Genomic DNA, 18,811 nt, shown 5'->3' on the forward strand with positions numbered 1-18,811 from the left:
AACCTAAAGTTTTTTCCCCAAGAAAGAACTATCGGTCACAGTCGAACCACAGGGTATACAGAGGCGTCACGAGCAAAAAACTATTTCCCTCTCTTTCGTACAAAACGATTTCAATGATTTTTTTTAGCTGTATTTTATATACCTATTCTGATTTTGGACTTTTTAAATGTCATAAGTGACACCTCTGTATACTTTGTGGTCGAACTGTTACAACATCAAGCTCTTATTGTGAAGAATGTATAAATGTCCAAAATTTTTCGTTACAATTCGCCTTTATTACGTAAACTTATAAGTCACATCTAGTAACAATTTTTTTAGATATCTCTTAAATTTTAAAGATTTTGTCATAAAATAAAAGTTAATATATTTTAAGCATTAAGTTCATACAATTATTTGCATATCCTGATGCCGTAGGCATTAGCAACAGCTTTCGTCCAGCCGTTATTATGTGGGAAGCACGAAAATGGTCCACAGATATACGGGTGCTGGGATATAATGTTTTTTGGCATATTTCTGACCACTTCAATCGCCCTTTCTCATCCAGGCTTTGCCTTTTTTACAAAGGCAGCAGGCAACAATCATTTCAAATTTATCACTTTGGCCTCAAATATATTTATTATATATATGTTTTTTATAAATTTGTTTGCACAATTTAAAATTTTTATGTTTTAAATTTTTTTAAATTCAAATTAATTATTATAACTGTCACTTCAAATAGACAAAAACAAATTTTGGCAAATAAGCTGTACTACTTACGTATAACAAAAATAATCAGCAGTTCGATTGCATATACCTGTTTATTTTATCATGGTCTAGCCTTTAAGGTGAAAGTACACAACACTTCTGTCAAAAAAAGTTGAAATAGTGTGTTTTCATTTAACAAGTTACACACTGTAGTTTGTAACGCGTTTTAAAAAACATTAAAAGAAAGATCAAAATGACGTGTATAACTTGCAGCTTGTAAAGCGCGAAAAGTTTGAAAAGCGTAAAACGCGTTGCCGCCTCAACGCGTGTTGTGTACTTCCACCTTGAGGCGACAACGCGTTTTACGCTTTTCAAACTTTTCGAGCTTACAAGCTTTTAAAACTTTTCGCGCTTTATGAGCTGCAAGTTACATACCACGCGTCATTTTGATCTTTCTTTTAATGTTTTTTAATGCTATGTTTCCACTGAGGCGTTTTGAGCAAATCTAGTTGATTTGGGCAAAACTAGTTGAAATCATGTAGATTTCCCATACATTTTTGACGCATCCAAATCTAGTTAATCTACTAGATTTGATTTAAAACATGTCGAAAAAGTATTTTTTCGAACAAGATTTGCTTATGCAACACTGCAATGTGTCTAGGACAGGGGTCGGCAAACTTTTGAGTCGGAAGAGCCAAAATTTACAGTTTACAAAACATATGTTTTAAAAGAGCCACAACATTTTTGTTTATTAAAACTTTACAAATCTTCATATGAAATCCAAAAAGCCCTAAGTTACAAAAAAATCAAAATCGACTTTTTGATTGATTATTACGCACCGTATCAAAATACATGTTCCTGCTAAATTTTACACTCCTACAATTAAAATCAGTGTCCTTATCAAAGAAATTATAAAAGGTTATGTTCTAAAATTACTTCGAAACTGTGAAATGTTATAAATTGGCATCAAATAAAACAAAAATGGCACTTTTAGCTAATCCTTGTAATATAGAGATTATTTTAACAATTTTAGAATTTTTTCAAAGAAAAATTCCAATTTCAGGAAATCTTGATGAAAACAAAAAAGCCTTATGACTTCCATGTTTCGGCCTATTTGACCAACAAACCCCGATTTGAATTTAGTTGAAAATGTTAAAACTTACTATTTTTAATGTAACTTACGCCCTTTTGTGTTTCAGAAAAAAATTCTCAAGGGCGTAAGTTTCATATCTCCGTAAGCAAAACAAAAACGGTTTTTTGCTTCTTGTAACTTAGGGCTTTTTGGATTTCATATGACGAAATACTTTATGAATTCACTTCTTGATTTTATTATCTACAGGACATTCTTCAAGGAATCTTTCTAAAAATCATTTTTTAAAAATATAGAAGTTTATTAGAGTAGGGCGACAGTGTTATAATTTAAAAGGCTTTTCGAAGTATATCAGGAAATGTAAAAATAACGAAAATTGATGACGCAGCTAATACAGCATAAAGTAATATATTAATTTGGCGGCAATCAAGATAAAGTTTTTTTATGCATACAGAAATTATATTGTGATGTATTGCGGACATCGAACCATATTTTACCAACCCCAATATAAGGTCCTTTTCAGAAAATGACTAACGATCATAATTGACTTAACAGTAGCAATATTTCAACGAAATTCAAAATAAACAACTTTTATAAGAACCAATATCTATCTTCCAAATTTGATTTTAACGCTCATAACTGTCCTATTAATAACTGTATTATGACGAAATTCAATACAAACAAGAACAAAAATCTCTTTACCAAATTTGGTGACTATCGACTCATAATTGATCCTACCACCATATAAGATCACCACTAGAAAATTACCCTATCGCTCCTAAGTGACTTAATAATAGCAGTAAGCGACGAAATTTGACACAAACAAGTTTTATAAGAACAAAATTTCTCGACCAAATTTTAAGAGGATCCGAACATAATTGACCAATCCCCTTTTATAAGGTCTACTTCGGAAAATGACTAACGCTCATAACAGGCTTAATAATACCAGCATAGTTGTGAAATTCGTCATAAACAAATTTATATAAACAAAAATATCTGTACCAAATTTAATAAGATGGGTTCCGAATTGATACTACCAACCAACACCCAATATTGAAGTTTTCAAATAGACCAAGTTTCTAGTATTTAACTGTATCCAAACTCTCCACATTATTAATTAATTAATTAATTACGATACATTCAATTTTCAAAAAATATGTTTTAATTCGAAAAACATGAAAACTTCAAAATGTAGGATCAGTGGCCTCCGGTGGGTTAGTGGTTAGTGTTCTAGTCTGGTAGACCGGAGGTGGTGGGTTCGATTCCAACCCGAGGCACTGGTTAAGGAGCGTACAACAGGCCCGATAGAGGCCTAGGTGTATTTCTTCGGATTTGATGTATATATGTACATCCTCCTTTCAAACTAACTAACTACGATCATGATTTACATCTTACCTAATGGCACTTCGTAGGAGCGCTCATGATGCCCCATTCGTTTATACTGAACTTTTCAATTAAAAATTTAAAGAATTAAACATTTTCTTACAATACATGGAACAAGGTTTGTAGAGATAGGTTTGTATGGCTTTAGAAAGTTTCACAAACGACTCTAAACATTCATTTGTTAGTTGGCTTTTTACCTAACTCTATCAAATGGCTTTTAAACTTTGACAATTTTCCGTAACCAAAGCTTTACTTTTTAAATTGATCAACTGCATTTCTAGAGATCCAGTACCAATTCCAAATGGCACAATGGTAAATAAAAGCAAGGAAATGACTGAAAACAAATTGTTTTGTTTTCGTTCTTTCTCGGCCAAAAAGAATTTGCTTTATTTTGCTTATGTACAAAACGATTAAACAAAGATGAAAAGTTGTGTATATTGTAAAAACGTTTGCGAATTGTTTTGTTAGTTTTAACAAACACTGCTCGTTAATCGATTCAGAAAGATTTTAAAATATATAAATATTTGTTTATAAAATAAGAAAGTGTTTATGAAACTAAAGAGCCACAGCTCCACATCCAAAGAGCCGCATTTGGCTCGCGAGCCGTAGTTTGCCGACCCCTGATCAAATTGAATGTTTTCTTCGAAAAAGTGACAATTAATTTCGAAGTGAAAATAATAACAAATTATAATTTTAAAATTAGTGGCATTTTATAAATAAATTTATTCGTTTACAACTGTAATTTTTTATTTTTAATAAGTAATTTCAAATAAAATTAACTGTATTGTGGATATGAAAAAATAAAGTGACAGAATTTGTTCAAAAATTCGAATATCAAAAACGAGTAAGCTCAGTGGAAACACCTTGAAGAGGTTTACGAATATCTAGCAGATTTCAAGCCAGTGGAAACATACCATAAGACTATTACTGTTCTAAAAATCAAAATTTTATTTTTTAATATTTTTCTCCATTGTTGGAGAAATTTATTTCATTTTAGTTTCTACACAAAACAAAATACAACCCTGATCAGCTGCCGACTCGTCAAAAGTTGCTGAACTTTTCGCGGCAGGCGCGTTACAAACTACAATGCGTAACTTGTTAAATGAAAATACACTATTTCAACTTTTTTTGGCAGAAGCCTATAACGGGTTGCCGCGTACAACGCGTGTTGTGTACTTCAACCTTTAATGTTTTTAAAGACTATTAAGCTACGTTCACAATGCTGGAGTACTCCAATATGCACTCCACCAAAAATATGTTAACCATGATAAAATAAACAGGTATATGCAATCGAACAGCTGATTATTTTTTTATACGTAAAGGTGGTATTAGACGACATGTATTTTACATATGTACTGTCAAAATTTCCATCTGTAAAAGTTGTACATATCTGATACATATGAAACATTGCATAGTAAAATACATGTGGAAATACATATGTATGTAATTTTTTCGATTAGAGCGTGCTCTATTTTCGTATGACAAACATAAACAAAATAGCTGTTTTGCTTTGAAATAACATTTTTTGAAAAAAGTAAATTAAAGAAAATGAATAAAGAACATTAGTAAGTAAGTATTATTTTCATTTTTAATAAACTAATTTATTTTTATTTATTTATTTTATTATTATATAATACAATAAATGGCATTATATAACATGGAAAAACGAGTAAGAGCAACTAGGCCTTCAACTCTGCGGTTAGTATAAATAAAGTTAAATAGAATTAACAATTTTGCATTTTACAAGAAATGAGTATAATTTAGTAATATTTTGATCAGATGGTAATGTAAGTAATTGGCTAGGTGTTGTTGATCCAAAGGTTGAGATTCTCTCATGTGTGAATAGCTGACAGCAATCCAGAATGTGTTCTACCGTATAGGGTGTGTTACATGAGTTGCATATGGGTTTAACAATAAATATTGATGAGTAGTTAAGGTATGGCCAAGTCTTAGTCTTGAATATAATTTTGCTGCGCGACAATAAACTAATTTATAATTTTAACAATTTTTACACATTAAAAAGACAGCTTTGATTACATTATAGGTTATGTCATACGGAAAAACACAGGCAGGTGTGATCATGGTAAAAATATGAAGGTAGTGTCATTTCTCTCTCTCAAATTTTTTTTTGAAGTTTACTGGTATTTTATGAACTTTGTATTTTGTAAATAAATAGAAAAATCGTTACCACATATGATAAAGGGGGAAACTAGTTTTTAAGAAATTTGTGTTGTGTATGTGGAAAGTATAATTGTGTCCTTAACACTGCAGTAATCAATAAAACTGATTTTTTTAAGGTAGGGATGCTGTTCGTTTTTGACAACTCTGAAGTAGATTTAACCTTATTTTTAGAAGCAGTACAAATTTGATATTTGTATGTCAAAAATAAACCACATTCTTCCAATGACACCCTTTTTTAAAAATCATTGGTTTTCACCAGTGACCTTTCTACATCTGTTTCTTATTATTATTTAGGTTTATATTTAAGGATCATAAATGCGGAAAATGTGTAATCGCATTTTTAGGTGTGATTAAGATTTCGTGTGTAAAGTATGATTTCCATTTATTGCTGGGTATGAATTTACACAAAACAAACATTAGCCTTTAATATTAAGGGTAACAGCCAAAAAGTGGAATAAGCATTCTTGCCCTAACCCCAATAATGGTTTCAACATTAGACAAGAAGATGGAAGCAAAGTAGCCAAAAGATATCATTACTCGTTTTTTTTACTTGAAGAAAACCGTGTATTCTTGGACCGAATGGAACACATATTGCACACGTTATAGATACGGACAGCAAATTCTGGTCTGCCATATACCTACATATGTATATGTTGGAAGATAAATTTTAAATGTAACAAGATATAAACTAATATTAATTAAAAAACGTTTTTATATATAGCCGTTTTATTAGGTTTCTTCTGTTAATCCTTTCTCCAACTTGAAGAACATGAGAAGCAACAGACAATGTTATCGTGAGTCTCCATAGTGTCGATCCATTTTATATTGGGCTTAAGAGGAAACATATAGTTTTGGTTATTCATTTTCCTTATAAAGCTGTTTTCTTTTTGGCAATTTTATTTAAATTTTTATTGTATTATATTTAAAATTTTGTTTGATTTTCAGTTTAAATTGATTTTTATTTAATTTATTTTGATTGAAAAATAAACAAAAAAAATGGATTTTTTAAATAAATGTGGTAGCTCGATTTATTAAAATACCAGCAAACGTCAGAAGTTTAATATGGCGTCTAAAAGAGAGAATGACACTACCTTCATATTTTTACCATGGGTGTGATAGCAAAAATTATGAATCGTATGTAAAATAACAATTTTGACATACAGTGTCTCTCATAATTATTCGAATTTGGGTAAACTATAAAAAGAAACCAAATTTAATAATATATTTTGTGTGTGTTCACATCAGTGAACACATAACACTGTCCATCCCTGACGTCATTTAATACCCACACATAACTGCAGCCAACTTCATCTACATATGAACGTCAGCTGCAGCTTTGGCCTTCAGCTTTAACTTACTTCTATTCTAATCCACCTGTGAGAAGAACAAAAAGTGTGTGCGCTAAACGAACAAACAAACAAAACAACAAACCCTACAACAAACAAAACAACAAACCAAACAACAGCAAATTAAAAGTTTGTAAATAAATAAATAAATTATAAACTTAACCCTAAATAAAAACTAGTGATAAAACTTATAATTAGTGATAAACCCTAAAACTAAAAATAAATACTAAATCTAGTGGAAATCTTAATTTTCTTAATTTATATCACAGTTTGTATATCACAGTTAAACCAATTAAAATTTATATCTAAAACTTATATCTATTGTTAAAGGAATTAAATGATTGTGAAAACCCTAAACCAATATTAAAACATTAAAACCCTAAAACCTTTAAAAATACTTACAACTAAAATAAAATCTGAATTTATAACCTAAAAATACTTACCCTATATACCTACCCTATATACTTACCTTATATACTTACCCAAAAGATCAATAAACACATAAGTATTATAACGTTTTATGAAAATATCCCAAGCCTTTCTTATTTACCCTTCCTCTAATTCCCGCGTAAGTACCCATCTACCCATCTCCCTCTAACCCCTAAAGAAACATTGGTCCAATCGAGCCTTTAAAAAAGAAACGGCTATATTGATAAAAAATACAGTCCACAAAAATAAAGCTGAAAAGAAAGTAAGCTTAAAAAATAAAAAGTGTGAAGAAAGTGAAGTGTTGAAAGTAAGCAAAAGCAAGTGTATGTAAAAAAAAAAATAAAAAACCCACCCTTAAAAATAAAACTAAAAATTAAAAAAAAAAAAAAAAAAAAAAAAAAAAAAAAGAGAATAAACAATTAAAAATACCCTACAAACTAAAACATAAATAATATAAACTAAATTAAAAATAAAATTGTGTAAAAAATTACAATTGTAAAAAAAAAAAAAAAAAAAAACAAAACAAAAAAGTGTACAAATTGTAACAAAAAACAGACAAAAAGCTTAAAACAAATAAATTGTGTAAAATAAACAACAAAGTGCACAAAGTAAAAAACAAAATATTTGTTACAAAAGACAACAAAAAATTTTCAACAAATAAAACTGAAACAAATTTAAAATAAACAGAAAACACAAAAAATCAAAATTCTCAACATAAAAACAGTGAAAACAAAAAAAAAAAATACATTAAAAATAAAAACAAATATTATTAACAAAAGACACACAACAAAAAATACAGTGAAACAGAAAATAGTTTTTTTTTTTTTTTTCATTTATAAATACCCACATACCGTTTGTTAAAATATATTAGAAATTGTTAATAAAATAAAAAACTACACAAAAAACATACACAAATTACATTTAAATTAACAAATAATTATTTATAAATATATATACGCAAAATTTATTAAAACAAAAATAAATAACAATTAAAATATCAAAAAAAAATTACATATATAACACACACTGTACATATTTTTAAAAATATTAAAAAACATTAATACGCAAAAATAAACAAGAAATAAAACACACACAAAACATATACACACGCTTAAACATACATACCAGACCCAGCTTACATATTACAACAGCAACACTACACACAAGATCAACACACATCATAGCGGGAAGAAGGTGTAAAGAAGAATCGACAACACAAGAGATTTTTTTGGTTTATCTCTTGTGAAGGTTTGTACCCTACCCCCAGCAAACAAGGTAAGTGTATTTTTTACAACTTACTAATAAAATTTAAATTTCCATTTTTTTGTATTATATTAGTTTTATTTGTCAAGCAATATAATATAAAAATATTTTGTATTTAATATTAATATATTCCTCAAAAGACTCCAAATACCCAAAACACCCAAACTAAACTCTATGGGTCCATTTGCAAACTTTGTGAAAAGAATCACACCCTAAGAGAATGTTCTTCATTTAATTCTTTAGGATTAAACCAAAGAATTGAATTTGTAAATGAGAATGGAATTTGTTACAATTGTTTAGCTACTGGACATGTCATAAAAGATTGTTATAGCGCATTTAAGTGTAGATATTGCGGCGGTAAACATAATTCGCTTTTACACAAGCCGAACTCTAACCCACAAGTTGAAAATACTCAGGCGTCAACATCACACAATGCAGTACAGTCTTTCTCAACCCACACCCAATCAAGCAAACCAATACCCATAGATGACAGAACGAAGTTATTAGGAACTGCAGTTCTGAACGTTGATGTTCAAGGAGAACTATTTCCAGCTAGAGCGCTTATTGACCCAGCTTCAGACTTCTCGTTTATCACAGATAAACTGAGAAGGAAGTTAAAATTACCCACTACACCCATAGTTGCTGAAATATCAGCATTGAATGAAATAGTTTCAGCTCGTTCGAATAAATTATGTCAAGTTTTATTGCGCTCTAACACACAAAATGAATTTAAATTGAATATCCAAGCAATTGTTGTTAAAACATTAACCAAAAACTTACCCACCCAAAATTTAAACCCCACCCTAATACAAGACTTGGAAAATATTCAATTGGCTGACCAAAAATTCTACGAAAGTCGACCTATAGACTTTATTATTGGCAGCGATTTTTACCCACAGATTCTAAAATCTGGAGTCAGAAAAGACTTACTTAATACCCTTATAGCTCAGGAAACTGAGTTTGGCTGGATTTTAACAGGACCCGTTCAGAATTCGCAAAATAACCAACCCTTAGTTTCATACTTCAGTTCAGTCACGCTTGATAAAGTTTTGACCAAGTTCTGGGAAATTGAAGATGTACCCACCCAACCCAAAGTTTCAGAAGAAAGTTCTTTATGTGAAGAAACTTTCAAGACCACTACCCTTCGATTACCAAATGGCCGTTATCAGGTAAATTTACCATTTATATACCCTCCTGTTGAGTTAGGAAACTCTAGACACGTTGCTATGGCTCAATTTCTACGTAACGAGAAAAGTTTAATGAAAAAGCCAGAGCTTAAAATGGAGTATGATAACGTCCTACAAGAGTATATCGATTTAGGTCATATGAAACCAATTAAATATAACCCAAACACTCCTTCAAACACCCATTATTATTTACCCCATCACGCTGTTGTTAAACTTGATCGTGTTACGACAAAAGTTCGAGTTGTATTTAATGCATCTAGCAAAACCTCGAACAGCAACAGTCTTAATGATACCCTACACACTGGTCCTACCCTACAACAAGATTTAGTTGTACTTATCTTGAAATGGTGCTTTTACAAGATAGTTTATAATGCCGACATTACAAAAATGTACCGGCAAATTATGTTAAACCCTACCCACACACCCTTCCAACGGATATTATTCCGTAAAAGCGTCAACGAACCCATTCAAGATTATGAACTGCAAACAGTTACATTTGGTGTTAACTGTGCGCCATATTTGGCTATTAGAACCCTACACAAATTAGCCGATGACATTCAAAATACCCACCCTATAGCTTCGCAAATATTGCGAAACAACATGTATGTTGATGATGTCTTAGCCGGAGGTCACACAATTGAAGAAGCTCAAAAAGCTCAAACCCAATTGATCGCGGCTCTAGACTCTGCTGGTTTTCCTTTAAGAAAATGGATTTCCAATACAAAGGAATTATTACACAATTTACCCGAAGAACATCTACTAGATGTTGATTTACTCACCCTACCCGAATCAAATAATGCTAAAACGTTAGGCATTCGTTGGAACGCTAAGGAAGATACGTTTTTCTTTAATGTACCCTTAATTGAAAGAAAATCAGCATACACAAAGCGAACTGTGTTATCAGACATTGCTCGTCTTTTTGACCCAGCTGGTTGGTTAGCGCCAATTGTTATATCTGCCAAGATTATTATGCAGCAAATTTGGCAAGATAATACAGCTTGGGATGAATGTCTTAACCCACTCACCCTTATAAAATGGCAAAAGTTTTTGCAGTTCTACGATAATATTAATAGAATTCGTATTCCAAGATGGATTAACTTTTCACCTTCAGCAAAAATTGAGTTTCATGGTTTTTCAGATGCTTCTGAAAAGGCATACTCTGCATGTCTATATGCACGAGTAACACCCATAGACGGACCTAATTCCGTAACCCTACTCTTCGCTAAGACGAGAGTTGCGCCAATCAAAGTAATCTCGTTACCAAAACTTGAACTTTGTGGTGCAGTGTTGTTGGCAAATATGACACACAATGTACTCACCCAACTCAACCTACCCTTACATCAGACGTATTTCTGGACCGACTCATCTATAGTTTTGGCCTGGCTTAGTAAACACCCTAACTCGTGGAATACATTTGTGGCAAACAGAGTTTCAACAATTCTACAAACAGTAGGAGTAGATAACTGGAATCATGTTGCTTCACACGATAATCCTGCCGATGTTGCTAGCCGAGGATGTAATGCTGATGAGTTAAAAGATGACACTTTATGGTGGAATGGACCATCGTGGTTGAAAGAAGTCGCGTCGAAGTGGTCAACAACAGATAAACACTTTATTACTCAAGCTGAAGCTAAAGTTAGTCAGTCGTTTACTACGACAGTTAATACCCACCCTACCTTAGATACGAATACTGAAAACCCAGATATATTATCAAGATTTTCGAAATTGTCAAAAGCTCTAAGAGTAATGACATATGTCTATCGATTTTGTGATCGCGCATCATATACCCGAAGAAATACAATTCGAAATGATAGAGTTATTCTTGATCGAAATAACCCACAACTAGTCAATGATAGACTACGTTTATTAACTACCCACCCAAGTATTGAGCTTGATGCGTCAGAGATCAAATCTACCCGTGATAGACTTATTATTCTTTGTCAGACAGAATATTTCAACAACGAATATAACTGTTTGAAGAGAAAATACCCTATACCCAACAAAAGTGACCTGCTTACCCTAACTCCATTTTTAGATTCTGCAATGATAATGCGTGCAAATGGTAGACTAGCAAATTCCAACAGTTTGTCCTATTCCGAAAGACACCCAATATTAATACCCTATAAAAGTGCATTTGCTAAATTACTAGTACAACACGTCCACCTGGTAACCCTGCATGGTGGAAATCAACTTATGTTGAGAATAATCCGATCAGGATATTGGATTCCGAAACTTAAGAATCTGATAAGTAATGTTGTTAACAAATGCTCACCCTGCATAAGATATAGGAATAGACAAACAACCCAATTTATGGCGGCGTTGCCACCAGAAAGAACCCAAATTGATAAAGCTTTTACAAATGTTGGAGTTGATTTTGCAGGACCATTTGACGTCAAAGCATATAGTGGCAGAACTTGTAAAATAACGAAAGGTTACGTTTGTGTTTTTGTTTGCTTTGCAACAAAAGCCATCCACTTGGAGCCAACATCTGATTTGTCTACCCAAGCCTTTATGGCAGCCTTCGCTCGATTTTTTTCGAGGCGGGGATGCCCTGTCGCCATTTACTCGGACAATGGGACAAATTTCATTGGAGCTAGTAAGCTATTGAAGAAAGAGCGACAGGAATTCATCAGGCAATTGAAAGGTTCCGTTATATCTACCAACAGTTTTCAGAATTTGACGTGGCATTTTATACCCCCAGGTGCACCACACATGGGCGGTTTATGGGAGGCAGGAGTTAAAAGCTTTAAAGCTCATTTGAAGAAAATAAATACCCTAAAATATACATTTGAAGAGCTAGCTACACTCCTTGCCAGAATAGAAGGATGTCTAAACTCGAGACCCTTAAGCCCGTCAAGTGAAAACCCTCAGGATCTTAACCCGTTAACCCCTGGACACTTTTTAATTGGCTCACCCATACTTACCCCTGCAGAACCCGACACAAGCAGTGATAATATAACCCTGGCAAACAGATGGCAAAAATTAAGGATACAACATCACAACTTTTGTAAAAGATGGAAAGATGAATATCTTAAAGAGCTCCATAAAAGATATAAGTGGAAAAACCCTACCCGAGAAGTTGAAATAGGTGATATTGTAGTAATTAGACAAGACAATTTAGCACCCAATGAATGGTTACTTGGACGTGTGACCAAAACACACCCTGGTTCTGATGGTAGAAATAGAGTAGTTGACTTACAAACTTCAACTGGAACTCTAACCCGACCAATTACTAAAATTGTTGTTTTACCCGCTAATTAGTCTAATACTTTTACTCAAACCCTAACCCAAAATAACAATATCATCACTAACTAGCTCAACTAACCACCCTAACTAACCCAAATTTATTATGAATCGTTTAACTCTTCACCCTAACCCACTAACACATTCATTACACTTCATTCATTCACACATAATTTCTTTTATACAGAATATGGCACCCAATAACAACAACAATCGTAAAGGACGTTCCAACCGTTCCAGCCGCAATGGATCTCGGCCCAAACCCAACCGCAAAAACGATAAACGTCAACCAAAACGCCATTTTGGTTGCGGTATTTGTCAAGCCGATCACAGCTTAACAAACTGTCGAAAGTTCCAAAAGATGAACTTGGCGGAGAAATACAAAACCGCAGTTAAATTGCACTACTGCGTCAATTGTTTGGCGAGGAACCATCTCATTGGCGGTTGCACGAGTAAGGCTCGTTGCCAACAATGTGGTGGTAAACACCACTCCACCCTACATGGTCCAAATAGGATTTTAAAGAATTTGACCCAGGACCAATCCCCTCCACCAACTCCGGCACCAAGAACTCCACCCACACCAGCTCCAAGACGATCATTAGACATCGTGAAAGTTACAACACCGGTAACAACGTCGATGATGAAAACGTTTGTTCCTACAGCAGTTGTGCAGGTAGGAAGTCGGCGGGCAAGGGCAATACTAAATCCTAGCTTGACTAAGTCTAGAATAGCAGCCGTCTTTGTTAGTGAAAGTTCCCTAGCTCCCTTCAAAATCGACAAAGAGGTGTTTGTGAAGGTGTTAATTGCACCAAATTATTCCTCAAGCCTCCGATACGAGGTTTGCATGGAGGTGGTTAAGGATCTGCCAAAAACCCCATATCCAAGCCCCATGGACGAAACAATTAAAAGTAAATTGTGTCGCATATCGCTGGCTGACCCGGAGTTTTACTCCAACAACCCAGTCTCCATGGAAATTGGTGGAGACCTTTACACAAGCATCCTACAACCGAATGTGATTCACATTGACGGGGGATCACTTATAGCCCAGGATTCCACCCTTGGCTGGCTGGTCATGGGATCATCTACCCAATAAACCCGCACACAATGAAGTATTTTACATGCATAATTTACCCTATTACCCTACACCATTTTTATTGAATAAATAAAAATAATTGTCCTTTTCTCTTCACAGGTTGCCAGGCCCGGGAGGATGTTCACATCAGTGAACACATAACACTGTCCATCCCTGACGTCATTTAATACCCACACATAACTGCAGCCAACTTCATCTACATATGAACGTCAGCTGCAGCTTTGGCCTTCAGCTTTAACTTACTTCTATTCTAATCCACCTGTGAGAAGAACAAAAAGTGTGTGCGCTAAACGAACAAACAAACAAAACAACAAACCCTACAACAAACAAAACAACAAACCAAACAACAGCAAATTAAAAGTTTGTAAATAAATAAATAAATTATAAACTTAACCCTAAATAAAAACTAGTGATAAAACTTATAATTAGTGATAAACCCTAAAACTAAAAATAAATACTAAATCTAGTGGAAATCTTAATTTTCTTAATTTATATCACAGTTTGTATATCACAGTTAAACCAATTAAAATTTATATCTAAAACTTATATCTATTGTTAAAGGAATTAAATGATTGTGAAAACCCTAAACCAATATTAAAACATTAAAACCCTAAAACCTTTAAAAATACTTACAACTAAAATAAAATCTGAATTTATAACCTAAAAATACTTACCCTATATACCTACCCTATATACTTACCTTATATACTTACCCAAAAGATCAATAAACACATAAGTATTATAACGTTTTATGAAAATATCCCAAGCCTTTCTTATTTACCCTTCCTCCTAATTCCCGCGTAAGTACCCATCTACCCATCTCCCTCTAACCCCTAAATAAACAGTGTGCAAAACAAATAAATTAATTTGTTATATTGTCTAGATAGTGCTTATGTTTGATATCACGCTTTTTAAAACTTGAAAAATTTGCATTGTCTTAAATTAATTGTGCTTTTTTAAAAAAAGTCCATGAAATTGCCTCACAAAAGTATACGAATTTTTTCTGTATTGCATATTTGATCATATTATACGCAACACAAATAGAATCGAATGGTTTTTATGCGTAATATTGTTTTAAGGGGTTACTATCCACGGAAAGGATATATTTTTGGCCCATTTGGTCCACAATTTTGGGGAATTTGTACCCTCTTTTCATGTAATAGCATTAAAATGGCGATTTTTGGCCATAATTTTAAATTTTTCTCCTTTTTTCCAGAGATAAAACAAAAATTTGATATTGGGACTTAAAAGACCCCTTGGGTTATCTAAAAATAATATTTTTTGTTACAAGAATCTGTATTTAAACGTTCCAAGATAAATTATTCGGATCATTCTTCTGTCGCTAATTCAATATATTGGAACTTAAGTCCATTTTTATAATACTAGGATCAACTGTTATCGGGGAAAGTTTTCTGGTATATATTCTTTTAGATATCAGCTTTTATACATTTTAAGTTTTCAATGTGTTGTGGAAGTGTACAACTCCAAAACATGTCGCGAAGAAACACCATTCAAAATAGTAAAATCATTATTTTTATATACCAATGGCCTCCATGCTGCATGGCACGATATCATCATGATCTAACTCAAAAATGTTGATATGTGTTTAAATATTATTTACTATGATCAAATTAAAACCAAAATTTTGGACTTACAGTGTTATTGTAACGGGCAACACAAGCGTGAAAGTTACGAGTAGTAAAAATTGAAATCTATTATATAGGATGACGTTTTGTTAAGGCATGTTTTGGGGTTGTATACCGCTATAATGTATTGAAAATTTAAATATATTAGTGCCAATATGTACATGAATATACACTAGACAACTTTGTCGGAAAATATCGTCCCTAGAGGTACGAAAAGGGATTTATGATGCAGATAATTCAATTAGAAACTGAAAAACGATACCAAAAATACATCTTGGAACGTTTAAGTACAGATCTTTATAACAAAAAATATTATTTTTAGATACCCTATGGGTTCTATTAAATTCCAATATTAAATTTTGGTTTTATCTCTGGAAAAAGGGTGAAAACATTACAAATATAGCCAAAAATCGCCATTTTAATGATATTACATGAAAAGAGCGTACAAATCCCCCAAAATTGTGGACCAAATGGGTCATTACATATGGATAAAAAAGTGACAGTACATATGTAAAATACATGTCGTCTAATACCACCTTAAGTAGTATAGCTTATCTGTCAAAGTTTGTTTTTGTCTATTTGAAGTGACAGTTATAATAAATGAATTTGAATTTAAAAAAATTTAAACCATAAAAACTGTAAATTGTGCAAACAAATTTATAAAAAACATATATATAATAAATATATTTGCGGCCAAAATGATAAATTTGAAATGGTTGTTGCCTTTGTAAAAAACGGAAATGGAAGCCTGGAAATGGGACGTTTTTAACGTTCCCAAAGATGAGAAAATGCGATTGAAGTGGGCAGAAATATGCCAAAAAACATTATATCCCAGCACCCGTATATGTGTGGACCATTTTCGTGCTTCCCACATAATAACGGCTGGACGAAAGCTGTTGCTAATGCCGAATGCGGAGCCAATAGTTCCATCTCCAATTTTACAACAAGGGTAAGTTCCTAAAAACGAACAAAAAGAACAAAATATGAAATTTCTGACTCCATCTGACCTCATCGCCTTGCAGGTATTTTAAAGCCAATGATGAGCGTTAAAGTAATTTTGTGAAAGGGGGCAATTTTTTAAAAAATATGATTGATTTAAGTTCATAAAGATTTTTTCGAATTCCAACCAACAAAAATTGGTCTCCTACCAACAACAATTGGTATCCTACCAACAACAATTGGTCTCCTACCAACAATTGGTCTCCTAACAACAGGAATTGGCCTCCTACCTAGCAACAACAATTGGTCTCCTACCAACAGCAATTGGCCTCCTACCAACAACAGTTGGTCTCTTACCAACAACAATTGGTCCCCTACCAACAACAATTGGTCCCCAACCAACAACAATTGGTCTACTAACAACAAGAATTGGCCTCCTATCAACAACAATTGGTCTCCTACCAAAAATTGGTCTCCTACCAACAACAATTGGCCTCCTACCAACAGCAATTGGCCTCCTACCAACAACAGTTGGTCTCTTACCAACAACAATTGGTCCCCTACCAACAACAATTGGCCTCCTATCAACAACAATTGGTCTCCTACCAACAAAAATTGGTCTCATAACAACAACAATTGGTTCCCTACCAACAATAACTTGTTTTTAGCAATTTATCCCCTTCGTTTTCTAATTCATTACTAAGTATTTGTATGTACATATTATTCACAAGTATTAATTTTAGTCTTGTTTCTTCTTATTTAATACTTACATATTTCCTTATTTATTACATTCATTTATTTTGTTAATATAAAGAATTGTTAGAAATTACAAACAAAACATCAATATTACATTTGTTAGGTGACCCGGTAGGCTAGGTGGCAGTGTGCTAGCCTGTCAGTCTGGGGGTTGTGGGTTCGATTCCCACCAGAGACTCTGGTCTGCTACACTACAACGGGCGTATGGTCATCGTCACGCTGCTCGACGTGACGATGACCATAATTGTATTGTAATGTACAAATAAATAAATAAATACATTTGTAATTTATGAAATTCATTGAAATAAAGAAATTTAACTTCGCTATTTGTTTGTCCAGTAATAAAGGTTGAGGTGTACAGAATATCTAATTGGCGCAGAAATTGCCTACGGCATCAGGATTTACAAATAATTATATGAACTTAATGCTTATAATATATTAACTTTTATTTTATGACAAAATCTTTAAAATTTAAGAGATATCTAAAAAATTGTTGCAAGATGTGACTTATGTATAAGTGTACGTAATAAAGGCAAATTGTAACGAAAAATGTTGGACATTTATAGCCACATCCTTCACAATAAGAGCTTGATGTTGTAAGAGTTCGACTGTGGGCGATAGTTCTTTCTTGTGTTTCGGTTGATACAGCTATCGCTGGGTTGAGAATCTTTGACCGGAGCGAATATCCAATTGTCGTGGAAACGATAAGAGCTTGTTTGTTTTCATTGGTTGTCATTCAAAACAAAATTACATTAGATAAACAAGACCTAAACACAATTAAATAACTCCACTTACTCCAGGTTTCGTACTCCAGTTTCGTTCTTATGACTGCAATTCTTCATTTAATTTAAAAGAACAGCATTTCAATAATGACTATCGTTTACTTTAATATATATCTTTTCTATATTGAACCACAACCACGACCGGAGTAACAAGTATAATGTATCAACAACAAAATCTTATCCATTTACAGATTAATTACATCGGATGGCATTATTTTTCGTTTTTATTTTTTTTTTGGAATCTAAAAATTTAAATTGCGCCGCATAAAGCAAGCATAGTGCCAGGGTAACAATCTAAGAAGCCTTGTCGAAGAAATACCGAAACGACCTATACCTTTGTATAGGAAGCCAGATCGCTTAGTCTTAGCTAATGAGTTTTATGGTCTCCATCAAAATCCAATGAGTTTTTTGTGGTTCTCCACCATGTATCAAAGTAAAAGTTGGGTTATAAATCCGAATCCATATGGTTAATATGTAGAACTCGAAAAACAGTAACGCGGTACCGTTAACCTACGCCACACACTAAACCAGTGCGGTAGTGAAACGTAAAACTCTCGAAGGCAGAGCGAAAAGGACTGCCAGATTACCCTTAAGAGATAATGGCAATGGCGCATGACGATCTTCCTTCACCCAGAGCTGAATCATAAATTATACAGAGGCGTCACGGCAAAAAAAAAATATATTTGTCTCTTTCGCACGATATCATTTGAACTTGTTCAGTTTTGGTCTTATTTTTTGGGTATCTTTTCCATTTTCTTATTACAGGTAAGTAAATTATTAGTTTATTGC

At 33.0% G+C, this 18,811-nt stretch overlaps 2 protein-coding genes across 2 annotated transcripts; both read left to right on the plus strand.

The window, feature by feature from the left end:
- Positions 1-7,204: 7,204 nt before the first annotated feature.
- LOC119606507 lies at positions 7,205-12,824 on the plus strand. Its single transcript, XM_037960040.1, has 3 exons — positions 7,205-7,252; positions 8,517-11,306; positions 12,435-12,824. Exons 1-3 carry the CDS (start codon positions 7,205-7,207, stop codon positions 12,822-12,824), a joined length of 3,228 nt encoding a protein of 1,075 aa, XP_037815968.1.
- On the plus strand, positions 8,125-14,000 carry LOC119606505. Its single transcript, XM_037960038.1, has 2 exons — positions 8,125-8,388; positions 12,994-14,000. The coding sequence occupies exon 2, from the start codon at positions 12,997-12,999 to the stop codon at positions 13,897-13,899; it is 903 nt and encodes a 300-aa protein (XP_037815966.1). The 5' UTR covers positions 8,125-8,388; positions 12,994-12,996; the 3' UTR covers positions 13,900-14,000.
- The last annotated feature ends 4,811 nt before the right edge of the window (positions 14,001-18,811 follow it).

This window comes from Lucilia sericata, unplaced genomic scaffold (genome assembly GCF_015586225.1).
Source record: "Lucilia sericata isolate MDLA Ls3-8-SP2 unplaced genomic scaffold, ASM1558622v1 Contig000595F_arrow, whole genome shotgun sequence".
In the NCBI taxonomy this organism is placed as follows: domain Eukaryota; kingdom Metazoa; phylum Arthropoda; class Insecta; order Diptera; family Calliphoridae; genus Lucilia; species Lucilia sericata.